Here is a 16035-nt window from a genome sequence, read left to right as displayed (position 1 = left end):
AGGCAGAACAGACAGTCTATATAAAGATGAACAGACAGGAAGTAGTTCCTTTCGGAGAGCTCTTTTGGCTGAAGCAGGAAGGGTAAGTCTCTTAGTTCTGACCTCTTGGCTTTCTTCTCTGAATCGGCTCTGTGTTTCTTATTTAATAAGACAGTTGGTTACATCTACAACTCCAACACTCTATTTTCCTTCCACAGTGATCCCTGAACCTTGGGAGGAGGGGTGTGATATAGATGTCCCATTAGGGATAACCATTGAACAGTCTCTTATTCTCTGCATATTGGCTGATATGAGGCACAGGGTTAATCATAAACTATTGTGATTAGTTTCTCTAATGAGGGCTGATAGTTCCATTAATCTATGTGTACAACACTAAGTCATTAGGAGTTGGATTCATACTACGTCCATTTAGTAGACTACTAGTAGTAAGTTCTCTCCTAGGTACCAAATTTCCCCCAAATACTTGCCTTGAGGAGAGTTCTATCAGGATCCAGAACAGATGCTACAAGCAGCTAAGGATACTAATCTGAGGTATGTTCAATGAATCTAAGCACACTGAGCTTATTAGTCCATTCACTTCATTCTTCTAAGTCAATTCTACCTACACAGTTTCTTTTCTGTTCTCATACTTAGCTCCTCTCAGTCCCTCCTGCTCTCAGTCCCCTCTGCTGTTCTCTTATCATTCTACCTAGTTCTTTCCATCTTCATCCTTATCTTAGTTCTTCTCCATCAATTCTTCTCAGTCCTCTCAGAGAACCAGTATATATGCAAGCAGTATTTCTTTGACAAAGCAATGCGAGGCTAGAAGTTTTCAGGGTCATAAGGATCCACACATAAAGCAATAATTGTCAGCTTCCATTTACAACCTAAAATGGGGATGACTAAAGAGGAGTTCTCTGGTAGGGCCAACTAAAGGCTAAGATCAATTAGGGAATTTATGTGCTCAAACTATAATCTAGAAATGGCTACGTAGACTGTTAGAGGTAAATAAGTCACAAGAAAGTAAACTGTCTTTGGTACCGCTTTTCCTGCTCATTCAGGATGCAGCTGCTTTCTGCTAGGGAAGGGGACATATGCTAGGTGGCTAAGCAACCTCTGTCAGCACATGTAGTATTTGGTTAGTGAAAGCACTTTCGATCAGAATAATTGCTGAGAAGAAAAATCTAGGAATAGTACCTAGCTGAGGAGGAATTAAAACTTAATTTGCTCAAGAAAGAAGCTTGGCACCTATTGCCTGCCTGTCCTTGAAGGCAATCTCTTTGGGTCAGTGGGAAGTAACTACCCTAACTCAGTAACTAGCAAATAGCTAAAACATCATCCCAGGAAAGTGAGCAGTAAATCTCTTAAATTAGGGTCCTATATAAACAACCCAGGGTGAAGGTAAGGAGTTGAGGATTTAATTGCTGGTGGTACTTTTCTCTATCTGTGGGTGAGATGAGATAGTGTTTATCTATGTGCAGTTTTGTCCTTTGAAAAAGGTATCTGCTGAAATACTTTTGTCTGGACAATGGCCCTGGCCAGATATATGTTAATGAAAATAAACACAGCTGGGTACAGTTATCCAATTACCCCAAATGTATAGGGAAAGTTGTGCCCACGATTGAGATGCAATCGTGAGATTACATGTACACATAACATGGAGATGCACGGTAAATGGAGAGAATTATAGCTGTTATCACACAAGAAGTTTACAACAAGAGACAGCCAGTTCATTCAAAGGCAGTAATTCCATAACGCCTTGCGTGATGGTTTCACCCTAACAGAACCCTTAGTTCTGATAGGTTGACCTTCTGAACTCTAGTTGTCACTGCTGTATACTCTCATGGACTTTTGCTACCAGTACCTCAGACATTTGTCTCAATACCTAGGACATGACATGCCTAGCCAGAGATTCTTGACTTGACAATGGTGCCAGGTATGGGTTTTATCTTATGGAGCATTATCAGAAAGTGGTTGGTTACTACCAAGATGTTTGTGCAACTACTGCATCAGTGCGCATGTCTTTCTGCCACTTCTTATCATAACTCATGGTGTTCACGGCTGGGTGAGACAGAGGATTTCTTTTCTCTCCTAGTAACATGCATAGCACATATGGAAGTGTGCAGTATGAATGAAGTTTCCAGGTCAGTACTAGCTTACTTTATCCATGTTCTATGATGCAAGTATGTGATATGTTCAGCAATAGGTGCTTACCATCAAATTCTGAAGCATAACCAATAGCACTTTTAATGTCATATCGCATTCTACAGGGGTTGTCTATGGAAGTATGCTGGCCAACAACAGTGTTCTGGTTATTTATTTATTTATTTGTCAAATTGATGCAAACTAGAGATACCCAGGAAGAGATAACCCCCATTGAGGAATTGTTCCCCTCAGATTGTCATGTGAGTATGTTATGGAGGCATTTTCTTCATGTTTGATGTGGGAGGGCAAGGGCCCAGCCCACTTTGGGTAGTGCAACCCCCTGGTCTTGATGGACCTGGGTTGTATTAGAAATCAAGTTGAGCAGGCCATGGACTGTGAACCCTTAATCAGTGTTCCTGCATTTTCTCTGCTTCAGTTCCTGCCCTGAATTCCCTCAGTGATGGATTGCAATCTGAGAGTGGTAATATGTAAAAAACCCTTTCTTTCCTAAGTTGTTTTTGGTCAGAGTTTTATCACAGCAGCAGAAAATTATTAATACAGAAATTGATATTAGGAACACAGGCGGTTGCTGTGATGAACCTGACCATGTTGACCTTGTGGAATATTGTGGAGGTATTTTGGAACTTTGGGCTAGAAAAAGCCATTGAGTGCCCAGCATTTAATGAGCTCTTCTGGGCAGTTGGAATGTAAGAACGTTGAATGAGGTCCAGACCATGGAGGCTTGGCTACAAAGCTTAAGAGAAGCAAAAATTCTATCAGGATTGTTTGTGTGATGATTTGAATTAAAAATCTATGTAAATGAAACTTGTGCTTTATTGGGACAATTGATCCTGATTAGCTGGGGCTGAATAATCAGCTGTAATAAATAAGGGGCTAACTAAACTGAAGCAAGTCTGGGAATTGTCTCCTCATATTAATCACACAGAAGCTATGGTCTGGGGAGGTCAGGGCTTCATTTCAATCTGGAAACCCAACTTGACAATGTGTGAGAGTTCCCCCAGTGTGATACAGGTTTTGGCAGAGAGGAAGGGAATGTGGGAGGTTAAGGCTAGGTTGGCACTGTGAATTTGCTGTTGGGGATCAACCAGAAAGGAAAGATTATAGTTAAGTAATGCTGTTTCTAGGTGTCAGGTTGACCATGGGTCAGGGTAAAGGTTAATTTCTGTTAGCATGACACTAACTGGAGATACTTAGGAAGAAGGAACTTCAGTCAAAGAATTTTATTTGTCATACTGTTTTGCAGGCATGTCTGTGAACATTTCCTTCATTAACAATTGACATGGAGGGCCCAGCTCACTGTGGGCTTTGTCACCCCTTGGCAGGAGGTCCTGGGTTGTGTAAAAAACAAGATGATCAAGCAAGGGGGTATAAGCCCGTCAGCAGCTTTCATGTATGTTTCCTGGCACTTTTCCAGCTTGAATTCCTGACGGCTTACTTCAGTGATGGACTATGATCAGAAATGTAAACCAAACAAAGTATTCCCTCCCTAAGTTTAATCTGGTCTTTATGTTTATTTATCTTAGCAATAGAAAGCAAACCAGTTCAAACACCAAAAGAGGTAACCCATTCCTGCCACTGGCATTTTTATTTGTTAGCTTGTGGTGTCTAGTAGATTTATTCTTGCCTTATAATAGGGTAACTCCCTTTATGTGTGTGTAAGTATAAGCTTCTAGAATGGGGAAAATTTAAATTGATCCTTCTTTAATTATATAATTGTCATAATTATCAGCACACACTAATTGTACAAATTAGTGGGTTTGTTGTAAAATTCTAATATATGCATTTGTAGTGATTTCCTCATATTCATCTCTTCTTCACCCTCTGTTTTCCTCCCCATCCCGTTACTCATTTGTCTAACTTCTATTTTCAGATCATCTTTACTTTCATTTCATTTCCATCTTCCTTCTTTTTTTAAATGTTTTCACATATGAGGACACGTATGTGTTGTGTCTCTACATGTCTGCTTTACTTTGCTTAACATCATGCCCTTCAATACCATTGATTTTCTTACGAATGGCACTTGTTCATTTTTCTTTGTGGATGAATATTACTCCAGTGTTACAGGTACAATATTTTCTTTGTCAGTTGAGGGGCTGTATCTACATCCTGGCAGTCCTGAATGGTGCTGTAATAAACATACATATGCAGGTCTCTCTCTTACATGATGATATCAGTTCCCCTGGAAAAATGCCCATATGTGGTATTAGCTGGATCACCGATTGTTATTCCTTCCTTCCTTTCTTCCTCCCTTCCTCCCACCCCTGTCTTTCTTTCTTTCATTTTCTTTTATCTTTCTTTCTTTGCTTCAGAAAACCCATACTGCTATTCTTGGTGGCTATATCAACACACTATTTTACCAACAGTGTATAATGGTAGAATTACAATGAGGGAATTTCTGATTCTCTATATTCAGTGATAATACATTTGAGCAAAATGGGGAAGTGCTTCCTATATCAGAAATACCCTGAGACTAAGTGTTTGTGAGGAGCGGAGCCTGTTGAAAGAACCTAGGTTCCTATGAAGTTGTTAGTCTGTGTTCTGTGGGGAGATAAAAGGCCTCCAGAGTTCTCCCCAAGCTTCAGTCTAAGAGGAATAGACAAGATCCTGAAAGCATCATTTTTAGTTCTGGCCCTTCACCTAGCCTGTGAGTCATGGTGGAGAAACCCTGGGATGTGTGATTATGTGGAGGTGTGAGACAACTAGGGCACCAGACAAAATCATAAATGTTGAAATAATAAACAGGAAGTATTTACCTGGAAACCCAATGGCATTTGTTATTTCTCTACACAGGGGTGAGTGGCCAGCAGCAGGAGACACATGACCAGCAGCAGGTGAGACAAAGTCCCCAATCTCTGACAGTCTGGGAAGGAGGGACTTCAGTTCTGAACTGCACTTATGAGGACAGCACATTTGACTACTTCCCATGGTACCGGCAGTTCCCTGGTGAAGGTCCTGCATTCTTGATAGCCATAAATTCAGTGTCAAATAAAAAGGAAGATGGAAGATTCACAGTCTTCTTCAGTAAAAGCACAAAAGAGCTCTCCTTGCACATCACAGATTCTCAGCCTGGAGACTCAGCCACCTACTTCTGTGCAGCAAGTGCAGAGTGCTCTCCAGGCACCTGCAGCCCACACCCAACCCTGCAGCTGAGGCTCCAGCAAAACCCTGCTGTGGGGCTGAGCCTGGCAGAGGTGCAGAAGGGTTTTCATTTGCAGGAGCAGGTGACAGGTGACACAGTGAATATAAGGATCAGACTCATTCAGGTCACAGACAGTCCAAGGTGAAGTCATGACTTGCTTTCCTCCAGTCTCCCTTTGCTCCTCAAACACCACTGGATCTATTTTAGATCTATTTAGTTTTGGATCTATTTCCTTAACTCATTTAGACACATTGTTTTCCTTAGGGTTGTACAGATATTTCTCTGTGTGGTTGGTTTGTCCCAAATGTAAATTACAACATCCCCACCTCCATACACTCTTGTCAACAGTGTTGTTGATGTGTGGTTATTACAGTCCAATGTCGGTACACTTTATGTTTGGTTTCTGTGATAGAAATCACATAGAGTTGTCTTTCACCTTAATTTCCTCTGATTACAAGGGAAGTGGTGACTTACGTAGACGAATTTCTAAGCAGTCTTGTTAAATAAAAAAAAAAACAAGGAGCCAAATACAGGGGTAAAAGCCTTAGAGATCAGGAAAATAGTGAGAGCCACCAGCCAACTTTAACTCACCATGCCATAGCTTCCAAAAAGAGCTGCTTCCTGTCTACCCATGCCTGTATTGCTTTGCTGCTCTGCTCTCTCATTGGCTCTTAGTCCAACTACCTCACTTCCTTGTCACTGCCTGTCTGTACAGACGTTCAGGTCTCTATGGTTGGTACTGGGATTAAAGACATGTGTCACCACGCTTGGCTCTGTTCCCTAGTGTGACCTTGAACACACAGAGACACTGCTGCCAAGTGATCAGATTAAGGCTGTGTGCTACCACTGCCTGACTTTTGTGTTAATGGCTTTCTATTTCCTCTGATCTCCAGGCAAACTTTATTTATTAACATATAAATAAAATATGAACACATTTCAGCACAAATAAAGTTGTGACTTATGTGACCACCGACCACTTTGAATTCCTCTTGTTTTGCTTCTTATATCTCCATCTACTTTCAAGAAATTCAAGTGTGTAAACTAGGGCACACTCCAAAGAATGCAGGTGAGTGTACAATAGACAAATGACATCAGTGGGGTAAGAAGAATTTAATTCACTCATATTATGACAATACATAACTTTCACTAAAGAAATGATTTCACATGTTTGTTTCATAGAAGAAAAAATTTTAATTTATTATTTATTTATTTTAGCTCATAGAAGCACACATAATCAGAAAAGGACTTCTCATTGCCTAATACTTTGCAGGATTTACTCACTTAATGCTACATAAACAATAATAAGATTTCCACTGGAAAAATTAATTACTTTATAAATATAAATGTTTCCTATTGACTACCCAGGGTCCGGGGATTTTGCTATGTCCAGTGTGGGATATCTGAGGGAAAAAACTCTACGTACACTATGCTTTTATGTCTGTTAACTTTATTCCTCTAGGACAAAATTCTATCAATACAGCTACAGCTCTGTCAGGCACTCAGGGCAGGAATAATTCTAGATGCACCAAGCTCCTTATCTGTCTGCTTTATTTTTCTGGGATGAAATCCTGTTTATATAGCTTCAATTCTATCCAGTTCCTTCTCATAGTCCTGCTAATAACTAAGCTCTTAGGCTTCCAGCCTCTTCTTCATCCTCTGTTTTTTCATTCTCCAACTCTGCTGCTCTCTGCTCCTGGCTCAAGAGTTCTGCCTTACTATCAACATTAAATTTATGTTCTTCTCTTCACCCTGGTCATGCCATTCTGTATGCTCTACAGAAAATGCCTGTCCTTTCTTTCCCTGATCATAAGGTTCTCTGCCTCCTCAGCAATGTTGCTCTACCTTCCACCTTGATAAGTAAAAACCTCCTTGTTCTCAGTCAATTGCTCTAGAGAGCTACTCAAGGCTAAAGGATGGTCTGAGCTTCATTAGCACAAAAAACAAAGCTATGGGTCTCTAGCCAGCTTGTCTCCTAGGCTCAGCCTGAGAGTTAGTACCTAGAAGTTCAGCAGGTCTGGAGAGCTGAACTGTTAGCCAAATGGTCTGGAAATATTTGGACATGCAAGAATTTAATAGCAGAAGACAGCTGAAATATTAAAGGCTGGATAACACCAAATATTCATAATAAATGGCTTGCCTTTTGACAGACCCTTGGCTGGTCAAAATATAGCTTTAATACACAGCTGAATCTCTATAATATATTCTTGTGGCGTGCCACAGTTTCCATGCCACATAGTTGCTAGTTGTGTTAGCCCTAACTACCTAGGAAGTGAAGACAGGAAGAATGTATGAGCCTAAGACTGGGAGTCTAGCCTGAGCAACATAGTCAAACTCTCTCTTAGAAAACCAAAACCAATAAAAACAATGTGGAAGATATTTTATTTAAACATGTAAAGCCTGCAAGCTCTCCTTCCCATCCACAGTGAGTAGTTTTCAGTATGTAAAAGGGAAAGTTAAGAAGAAAACAAAGACAATCAGCTCTTAGAAGCAGGAGATATTGAAAGGGTATTCAGCACTGGTGGCTGGTGCTGGTTACCGCATGTAAAGGTCACAGTCTCGACAGAACCCAGTGGTACCTTTTAGAGCTTTATTAGGAGAAGGGGAGAGAGAGAGCGAGAGAGCGAGAGAGCGAGAGAGCGAGAGAGAGAGAGAGAGAGAGAGAGAGAGAGAGAGAGAGAGAGAGAGCCAGGCCTGGCAAAGAGGAAACACAGATAGAGGGGCACAGAGAGAAAGAGACCAAGAGAGACTGAGAGAGAGAGCATGGGAGTACACATCCGGCATTTAGGCTAGGACACGTTTGCCCGGTGATGATGTAATAAGGCACCAGACAAGACCCCAAGCTACGCATATACAGAATCCTTACAGATATATCTCACAATACCAGTGAACTCCCCAAGATTAGAAGGATTAGAGAGTGTAACTTTGTTGGAGAAAATATGTTACTTGGGGGGTGGGCATTGAGGTTTCAAAAACCTATGGCAAACCACTAGTCTCTGTCTCTCTGTCTCTGTCTCTCTCTCTGTCTCTGTCTCTCTATCTCTGTCTCTCTGTCTCTGTCTCTCTCTCTCTCTCCTCTGCCTTCACATAAGGATATATATCTCAGCTACTGCCCCAGTACTTGCTTGCATGCCACCATGTTCCCTATCATGATGATCATATGTTGACTTTTGCTGACCTACGCAGATCTATCTGGACCTGAAAGAATGGGGCTGACTATAGTCTGAAGCTGTACACACACTTACTTCAGTGTCAGTGTACTTTTATTTATGAATATAACAAAGACAGCAATGATCCAAAGAAAGCTTTTTTGAGTAAAACAAAACCTGATCAGAAAAACATATAAATAAATGCCAGTAAACACATACTAAATATTCACACAGAAGCCCTTCCACAGAACTTTTGCAGGACAGGCCAACTTTAACACAAATGCCTGGCATGAACTATAGATCATATCTGGGAAAGCACAAAAGTAATGCAGAAGGCCATATCCAGATTCAGGGAACACTGACCAGATTGCGTTCTATAGCTATGTTCTGACATCCAACAAGAATGAACATGTCTTATAAATTGAATGTAAATGTTTAGCATAGGAGGCACAAAATCATGCCTGAGACTAATCCAGGGAGCACAGTGCACTTAAGGTAAAAGGCTCTTTGTCTTGTTTCCTGGAGCCTTTGTTATAGTTCCCCAAGACATTGTTCACCATGCACCATCTTTTGACCATTATAGTGGTTTGAAAAACAAAGTCACCCAAAGAGAGTGGTGCTATCAGGAGGTGTGCATTTGTTGGAGTAGGTGTGGTCTTGTTGGAGGAAGTGTGTCACTATGTGGGTAGCTTTGAGGTCTCTGTTGCTCAAGATATTCCCAGTGTCGTGGACAGTTTTCCTGTTGCCTTCTGATCAAGATGCAGCCAGCACCATGTTTGCCTACACACTGCCCTGCTCCCCTCCATGATAACAAAGGATTGAAACTTTGAAATTGCAAGTGAGCCACCCCAATTAGAGGTTTCCTTATAAGAGTTGCTGTGGTCATGGTGTCTCTTCACAGCAACAGAAACCTTAACTAAGACAACGATGTTCCAACAATAATGAACTAAACGTCTAAAAGTGTAAGCAAGGCCCCAATTAAATGCTTTCTTCTGTAAAAGTTAACTTGGTCATGGTGTAATTTCACAGCAATAGACCAGTGACAAAGTTCCAACCCCGCCAGTATACTTAATCCTCATTTTCCTGAATGAATGATCTCATTAGTATGATTCCTAAAATATTAGGCTTTGTTTTTTAAAGATTTTATTCTTATTTACATTTGTGCATGTGCACACCCATGTGTGTCTATACAAGCTTGTGTGTACACATGGTTGCACACACCTGTGTTCATGTGAAGGCAAGAAGATGATGTCCAATCACTCAAATCTGGAGTTGCAGGTTTTGCAGGTCACTCAGCTTATTAAATGGGTGCTGAACTTCCATCTTTATGCTTAGCAGCAAGTGCTTTTCACTGCTGAGCCATTCTTTAACAACCTTAAGCTCTATCTTCACAGGAAGTATTGTTTGCCAATTAAATCTCAAGAAAACACAAGGCAGCATTTAGCATGAGATCAGCTGTCCAGCTCGGCACTCAAACCCAATGTGCTCCAAAGCCTCACCACAGAGGCTGTGGTCATGCAGCATGGAGAGCATCCACCTGCTCCATGGAGAAGTAGATGCCCTGCCATCCTAAGCTCCCCAGGCTGCTGTGGCTCCCATGGTCTCCTGCTTCATCACAGAGACTGCAGTCCAGGGCATGTGCTGCCTGTCAGCACTCAGCAGTGAGAGAGGCAGAGGAATATACCTCAGATACCAGAAACTCTTCCCCTATGTACATGTTGACCAGTTATTTAAACTCATAGCGAGACATGAAGCTCTTTCAGAGACCTTGTTTGTACTTTCCCTTCTCATTGCTTTTGGTTCATTTCATCCATTGGGATATTGAGAGCAAATGAAAGATTAAGAGTTACATTTTTTAATGATGATACAGCAGTACCCAAAATCCAACCACCAATTTATGTGGCATTAACACAACCCTAAGTACTTTCAGGTTACATGTATCATGAACATATAATAAGCTGGAGTCACAGAGAGACATGGCAAGGTTATTGTGAGACCATTTTATACATTAAATTTAACGAGTGAGACTGAATACTTCAGGGCAATGGTATAGAAGCTTCTAGGTTATGTAATAAGTAGAGTTCTTTATGTGGCAAGAACAGGACATCTTCTGAATAAAACTAAATGTTAGTCTATTACAAGCAAATCAGGTTTTGTAAAATAAGGTTTTTAAATTAGTGTAATTTCTATGTCTCTGTCTCTGTCTCTCTCCCACTGTGTCTAAATTTGTGTGTGCGTGTGTGTGTGTGTGTAATCCAGTGGTCAACATTGGACATCTTTATTTCTCTCCATACTTATTTATTCATTTATTTAATTAATTGATTGATTTATATATATATATATATTTATATTTATTTAATTGGTAGAGGTTCTCACTGAAACTGAAGCTCACAAATCGATTAGACTGTCTGACTAGTGAGACCCCATGATTTTCCTGTCTCTGTTTCCCAGAGCTCTGACTGTACATGCACCCACATCAACTGGATTTTTATGATGCTACTGGAGATCAACACATAGGTCCTCATGATTCATAGCAGGCAAATGACACACTGAACATCTCCTTAGCCTCTAAAAACTACTGTTTTATTTCTGTTACAATTTCACAGAACATAAACAAATAGGTATCTTCTGGCATTCTTATTGGACTGCCCTTTACCACGTGATTTCAAAATAGTTCTACTAATTGCTAAATTTATATGAACCACAACACTCAGTAAAGGAGGAAGATTATTTCAGATCACAGTGAGTCACAGGGAAATTCACAGACCTGTGAGGACTTTTTTTTTAAATTAGGCTTTATTCGATGATAGATGTAGAGAAGTAAACATGACAATGGTCTGGAAGTGCATTAAAGACTGCACGTGGCTCATGATGAATCTGACTTTTGGGTCTCCCAAGTTATCCCTCTAAAAACAACCATGAGTTCAAAGCAGCTTTATGCTCAGCAGGGTCGGGTTTTCCCATTCTCCCTTTTAAGTGCTGCCTCTTTTAACTACCAAGAAAGACTGGAAGCAAGTAAAAGTTGATGGAGAGCTACACTGTTTCTCTCTGTACAAGGAACTTGTGGCCTATGATCATATAAAACCCCATTTCCTGCTTGAGGCAATGTTGGAAACACAGTACACGTGCAGTCACTTGACACTGATCTAAGGCCGAGGAGACATATTCATAGAGAAGGAGATGTGCCACATATCTCCTCACAGCCTGCTCTGTGTGTTGGTGGTGGCCTTGGCCTTCTCTGGTATGGATGTCTTACATATAGTTAAGTATATTAAGCAGGAAGCCTTGCCCTAGGCATGTACCAGTTCGCATGGACATGATGGGGAACAGGGATTAGAAAGAAGTGAGCAGAATATGTCTTCAGTTAGGTTTGTCTTGGGTCTGAAAGTACCAAATTCCAACACTGTTTTGTTCACACTATCACAGAATAAGCTTTTTTCTTTCTTTTAATTGTTCTGCAGGATCCAATTTGGGTGATAAACTGACTCAGGTCCAGTCAACCGCAAGCACACAGGAGGGCGAAGAAGTCACCCTGGACTGTTCATATGACTCAATTTGGCACAGTCGTCATCTTTTTTGGTACAAGCAGCTTCTTAGTGGAGAAATGATTTTCCTTATTCACCTGTATTCCCCTACTCAGACTGAGAGGAGTGGCCGCTACTCTGTTGTCATTGGGGAATCAGGCCAGTCCTTCAGCCTTGTAATTTCAGCAGCACAGCTGGACGATTCAGTGAAGTATTTCTGTGCAGTATCAGACTCACAGTGTTTGAAATGATAGCACAAGCTGAACAAAAACTGGAGCTCCTTAAGCACAGCCTCTGTCAGGTAGCCCAGATGAGAAGCACACCTGCACATCCCAGACAAGACAGTCCCAACTGTGGCTCCTTCATCTGTGGTCTGCATCAGAAGTGTGTTTCTGAGTAAAACCTCATATAATGAAATTTAAAAACAGTTGTATAAGTGTCTTTTAATTCTTTGTCTTGAAAGTATTTAGCTAAAAATAGACCACAGAGAGCATGGGAATCTTACACCACAATAATCTAAAGTATCAGTTTTTCTTTAAGTTGGTAACAGCACAGAGCTCAGACTAGGCATCCGGAAGAGCAAAGAACATAATTTCCTTGTGAAACTGAGAGAAGCAGAGCCACCATGAGTGAAGTTGTCAGAGACACATTAGGAGAAGCTCACCCCAGGAAACTGCTGGTTCTGGGGAGTCCCTACAAATCACTGTTTTTGCATCTGGTACTGAGCCTGAGATACAGAAGGTCAGCTAGACCAGAATAGAGAAGGACGGCAGCATGAGGGCAGCAACTGATTATATTGATACTTTTGGAAACACAGTGAGGCTCATAAGTCAATTGAAATCTAGAAGGATAAACCTCCCCTATCTTCTCAATCTCTCTCCTTTGAGGGAACTTCAGAAGAAACCATGGTATTTTCTAACACACTACACTCAGACTTGACCCAAGATAAAGAAAAGCTCTAGAAGTGAGGAGCAGAGAGTGAACGGTAAATTGAGTTGGAACATCATTGACATCATATGTACCTGGCTCTGAATCAACTGAGGTACATAAAAAATATAACTATACACAAATATATCCCACCTGTTTCTCAACTCCTCTGCAGTTGCTTTTTCCGTGTCCAACCTCTAAACAGAACAACATGGGGAAGGAAATTCTAGGAAATGTGTTTCCAAATATGTTTTCAAAGATTTATGTATTCATTTATTTTATATTGTGAGTAACTGTTTTTCCTCCATGTTTGTGTGTGTACTGTGTACATGTCTGGTGCTCATGGAGGCCAGGGGAGGGCCTCTGCAAGAGATTCAAGTGCTCTTAACTACTGAGTCAATGTTCTAACCTCTGTTTCCACAGAGTTTACTTTGAGACTCCAAAGCTACCATAGGGCTTCTGGGTAAGCTGTGGGATTAGATGTTGGGTTTCTGACATAAGAGGAAATAGAGGCAAGGTAAAACCACAATAGGTCATTTAAGAGAAAGAGCTAAAGAAAGTAGCTGGCATGGTACTGTCTCCAAAAAGGACCAGCCAAGCAACAGAGCTGTAACAAGCTGCTCCTGCCAGTTACCACCAGTTGTAGCCAGCAGTGAAGTGGCCACCTGCATGGGCTCCATGAGAGCCACAGAGAGAAAATTCATCTGTACTAATGCCTTTTCCCTGGTCTCTGTTTCAGTTCCTGGCTCTGGATTCCTGTCTTAATTTCTGACTTGGTTCCCTAAAAGTTTACTGTGAGGTAGAAATATGATCTGAAATATTTTTTTCTCATACAGGTTGGTTTTAAGCTGTGTTCTATTACAGAAACCCAAACCAAAAGAGAACAGGGTCTCAACTCAAAAACTTCTGATAGAAAAGTGGTCTTTCATCACAGAAATCCTCTTCTGGAAGAACCTCCTGTTAACTTGTTTGGATTCATGAGAATAGCAGCCTTCCCCATCTGTGGAGACTGATATAAAATCAAGCCAAGCAGAGGATGAAACTAACTCATCCTGAAGAGGAAGAAACAATGATTGTGTGCATGAACTTTTACTTCATGATGTTGGGTATTTAATGTTTTAAATTTTTTATTATTATTGCACAGTTTTACACACACACACACACACACACACACACACACAAAATGTGTTTTGATTGTATTCCCCTATTATCCTCTCTGACTCCCCTCCCTGTCCCCACAAATTCCTTCTTCCTTCCAACAAGTCTCATTTTTGTCTTATATTTATATCTTTTCCTTGTGGCCCACTGCATTTAATTAGGGTTTCTTCCATGAGCATGAACCTGGGCAGGGGAGTTACTGAAGTAAAGATAACAGCTTATCAGTACTTACCCCACTGAGGGATATGACTTCCCCTACCCAAGCAAGCACCAACAGAATGTAGCCCCTCAGATAGGCTTGAATCTATTGACAAAGATAAAATATATAAAGATACAATCCTGTACTTGTAGACACCACTTTTGTGACTTCATAAGTTCATTGTCTCTGTCATTTCCAGAAGATTATATTTATTTGTATTTGTATGTTTATATTTTCTTAGGTGGCTGTCTGATAATTTAATCTTGTTGTCAAAGCTTTTATAAATCTAGTCTTATAATAGTTTCTCTATTGCCCAAAACTGTGACTCACGTGCTTTCTCTCTCATTTTAATTTTAGTCCTTCTTTCCTCTTTTCCTTTCCTTATTCAGTTTATGATATAAAGGCAAACTCAAAGGAAGTACATTTTTCACCCAAACAGTGTCATTGAACTCTACTGGGGATTTGAAAAAGTGCCCTATGTGTTTTCTACTATAAGTCAGCACTATGACTTCTGCTAAGTCATTATCTCTGGTAGTTCAGGCACATTCCCTACTAAATAGCAGTAGGTAACATAAGTCCAAGGAAAGACAAATCACCAGGAGAAATCACATGAGACAGAGGATAAAACAGAGGAAGAAAGTTAGAAAACACATCCATCAGATGCACAAAGCACAATGAACAAACACAAAATATATGAGAAAACCACCCACTATGACATCCACCTAAACTCATAACTCCTCAGTAATGGACACCAAAAAGAATGGGACAGCTAAAATACAAGATAAGATTTAGTGTTCTCTTTGATAGAATATGAATGACCATCTATGGGAGTCAAGTAAGCATAAGAACAATGTAGGATACTCAACTCAGGAATAGGATAAGGAAGTTATTAAAGTGAACAAAATAATCAGGAGCTTGGAGGTATTTTAAAAGATGGATGAAAGCTTCAGCAAGAAAATTGAGACTCTGAAAATGAACCAATCATAATTGTTAAAATAAAAGGAGGAATCAATCAATCAAATAGAAAACATCAGAAAGCACCATTAACAGACAAGTCCAGGCAGAAGGATGAGTTTCATAGATGAAAGACAAGGTTGAGACAGCAATACAATCATAAACTATATAGAAAAATAACGAACATAACCCAACCTTCCAAGAACTGTGGGGTACATTCAAGAGGCCAAACCCAACAATCCATGGGGCAGAAGAAGGAGCTGAGAAAAAGTTTGAAAATATAGACAGTTCATTCAATCAATGATAACAGACAATCCTTCAAGTTGAGTGAAAGAAATGGCGATCCAAACTAATGAGCATTTATCCTAAACAGACATGACCAAATAAGAACTGCTCCTTGACAAGCAAGGAAATTATTGAGAAGTATAAGGAAAGCCAGACTGTGCATGTCTTTAATATGAGCATAGACCAGGCTGGTTTTGAGGCCAGCCTGGTCTACAGATTGAGTTTCAAGACAGCTAGGACTACACAGAGAAACCCTGTCTTGAAAAACCAAACAAAACCAAACCAACCAAACAAACAAAAAACGAACAGCCCCCTTTCAAACTGTGGTAGTGTTTGCCTTTAATTCCCACAATCCAGAGGCAGAGACCGGGAATCCCTGAATTTTGGCCCCACTGGTTTACTGAGTGAGTTCCAGGACAGCCAGGGCTACACAGAGAAACCCTGTCTCAAAAAACAAGACAAACAAACAAAAACCTCAAAAGAATTGCAAGGGGAAAGCATAAATTCACATTCAAATCAGAAACACCAGGAAAGACTAGATCACTCTACAAGCCAAGA

At 40.5% G+C, this 16035-nt stretch overlaps 1 gene segment (V, D, J or C); it reads left to right on the top strand.

Annotated features, from left to right (window-relative positions):
* The first annotated feature begins 4662 nt into the window (after positions 1–4662).
* Positions 4663–5429, top strand: LOC131918987 (T cell receptor alpha variable 23/delta variable 6-like). The segment is given in 2 exon segments: positions 4663–4789; positions 4936–5429. Coding segments are annotated over 2 exon segments (621 nt in total).
* Positions 5430–16035: the final 10606 nt, after the last annotated feature.

This window comes from Peromyscus eremicus, chromosome 9 (assembly GCF_949786415.1).
Source record: "Peromyscus eremicus chromosome 9, PerEre_H2_v1, whole genome shotgun sequence".
Classification (NCBI taxonomy): Eukaryota; Metazoa; Chordata; class Mammalia; order Rodentia; family Cricetidae; genus Peromyscus; species Peromyscus eremicus.
The sequence above is the reverse complement of the archived record's forward strand: the minus strand, read 5'-3'. Positions and strand labels throughout refer to the sequence as shown.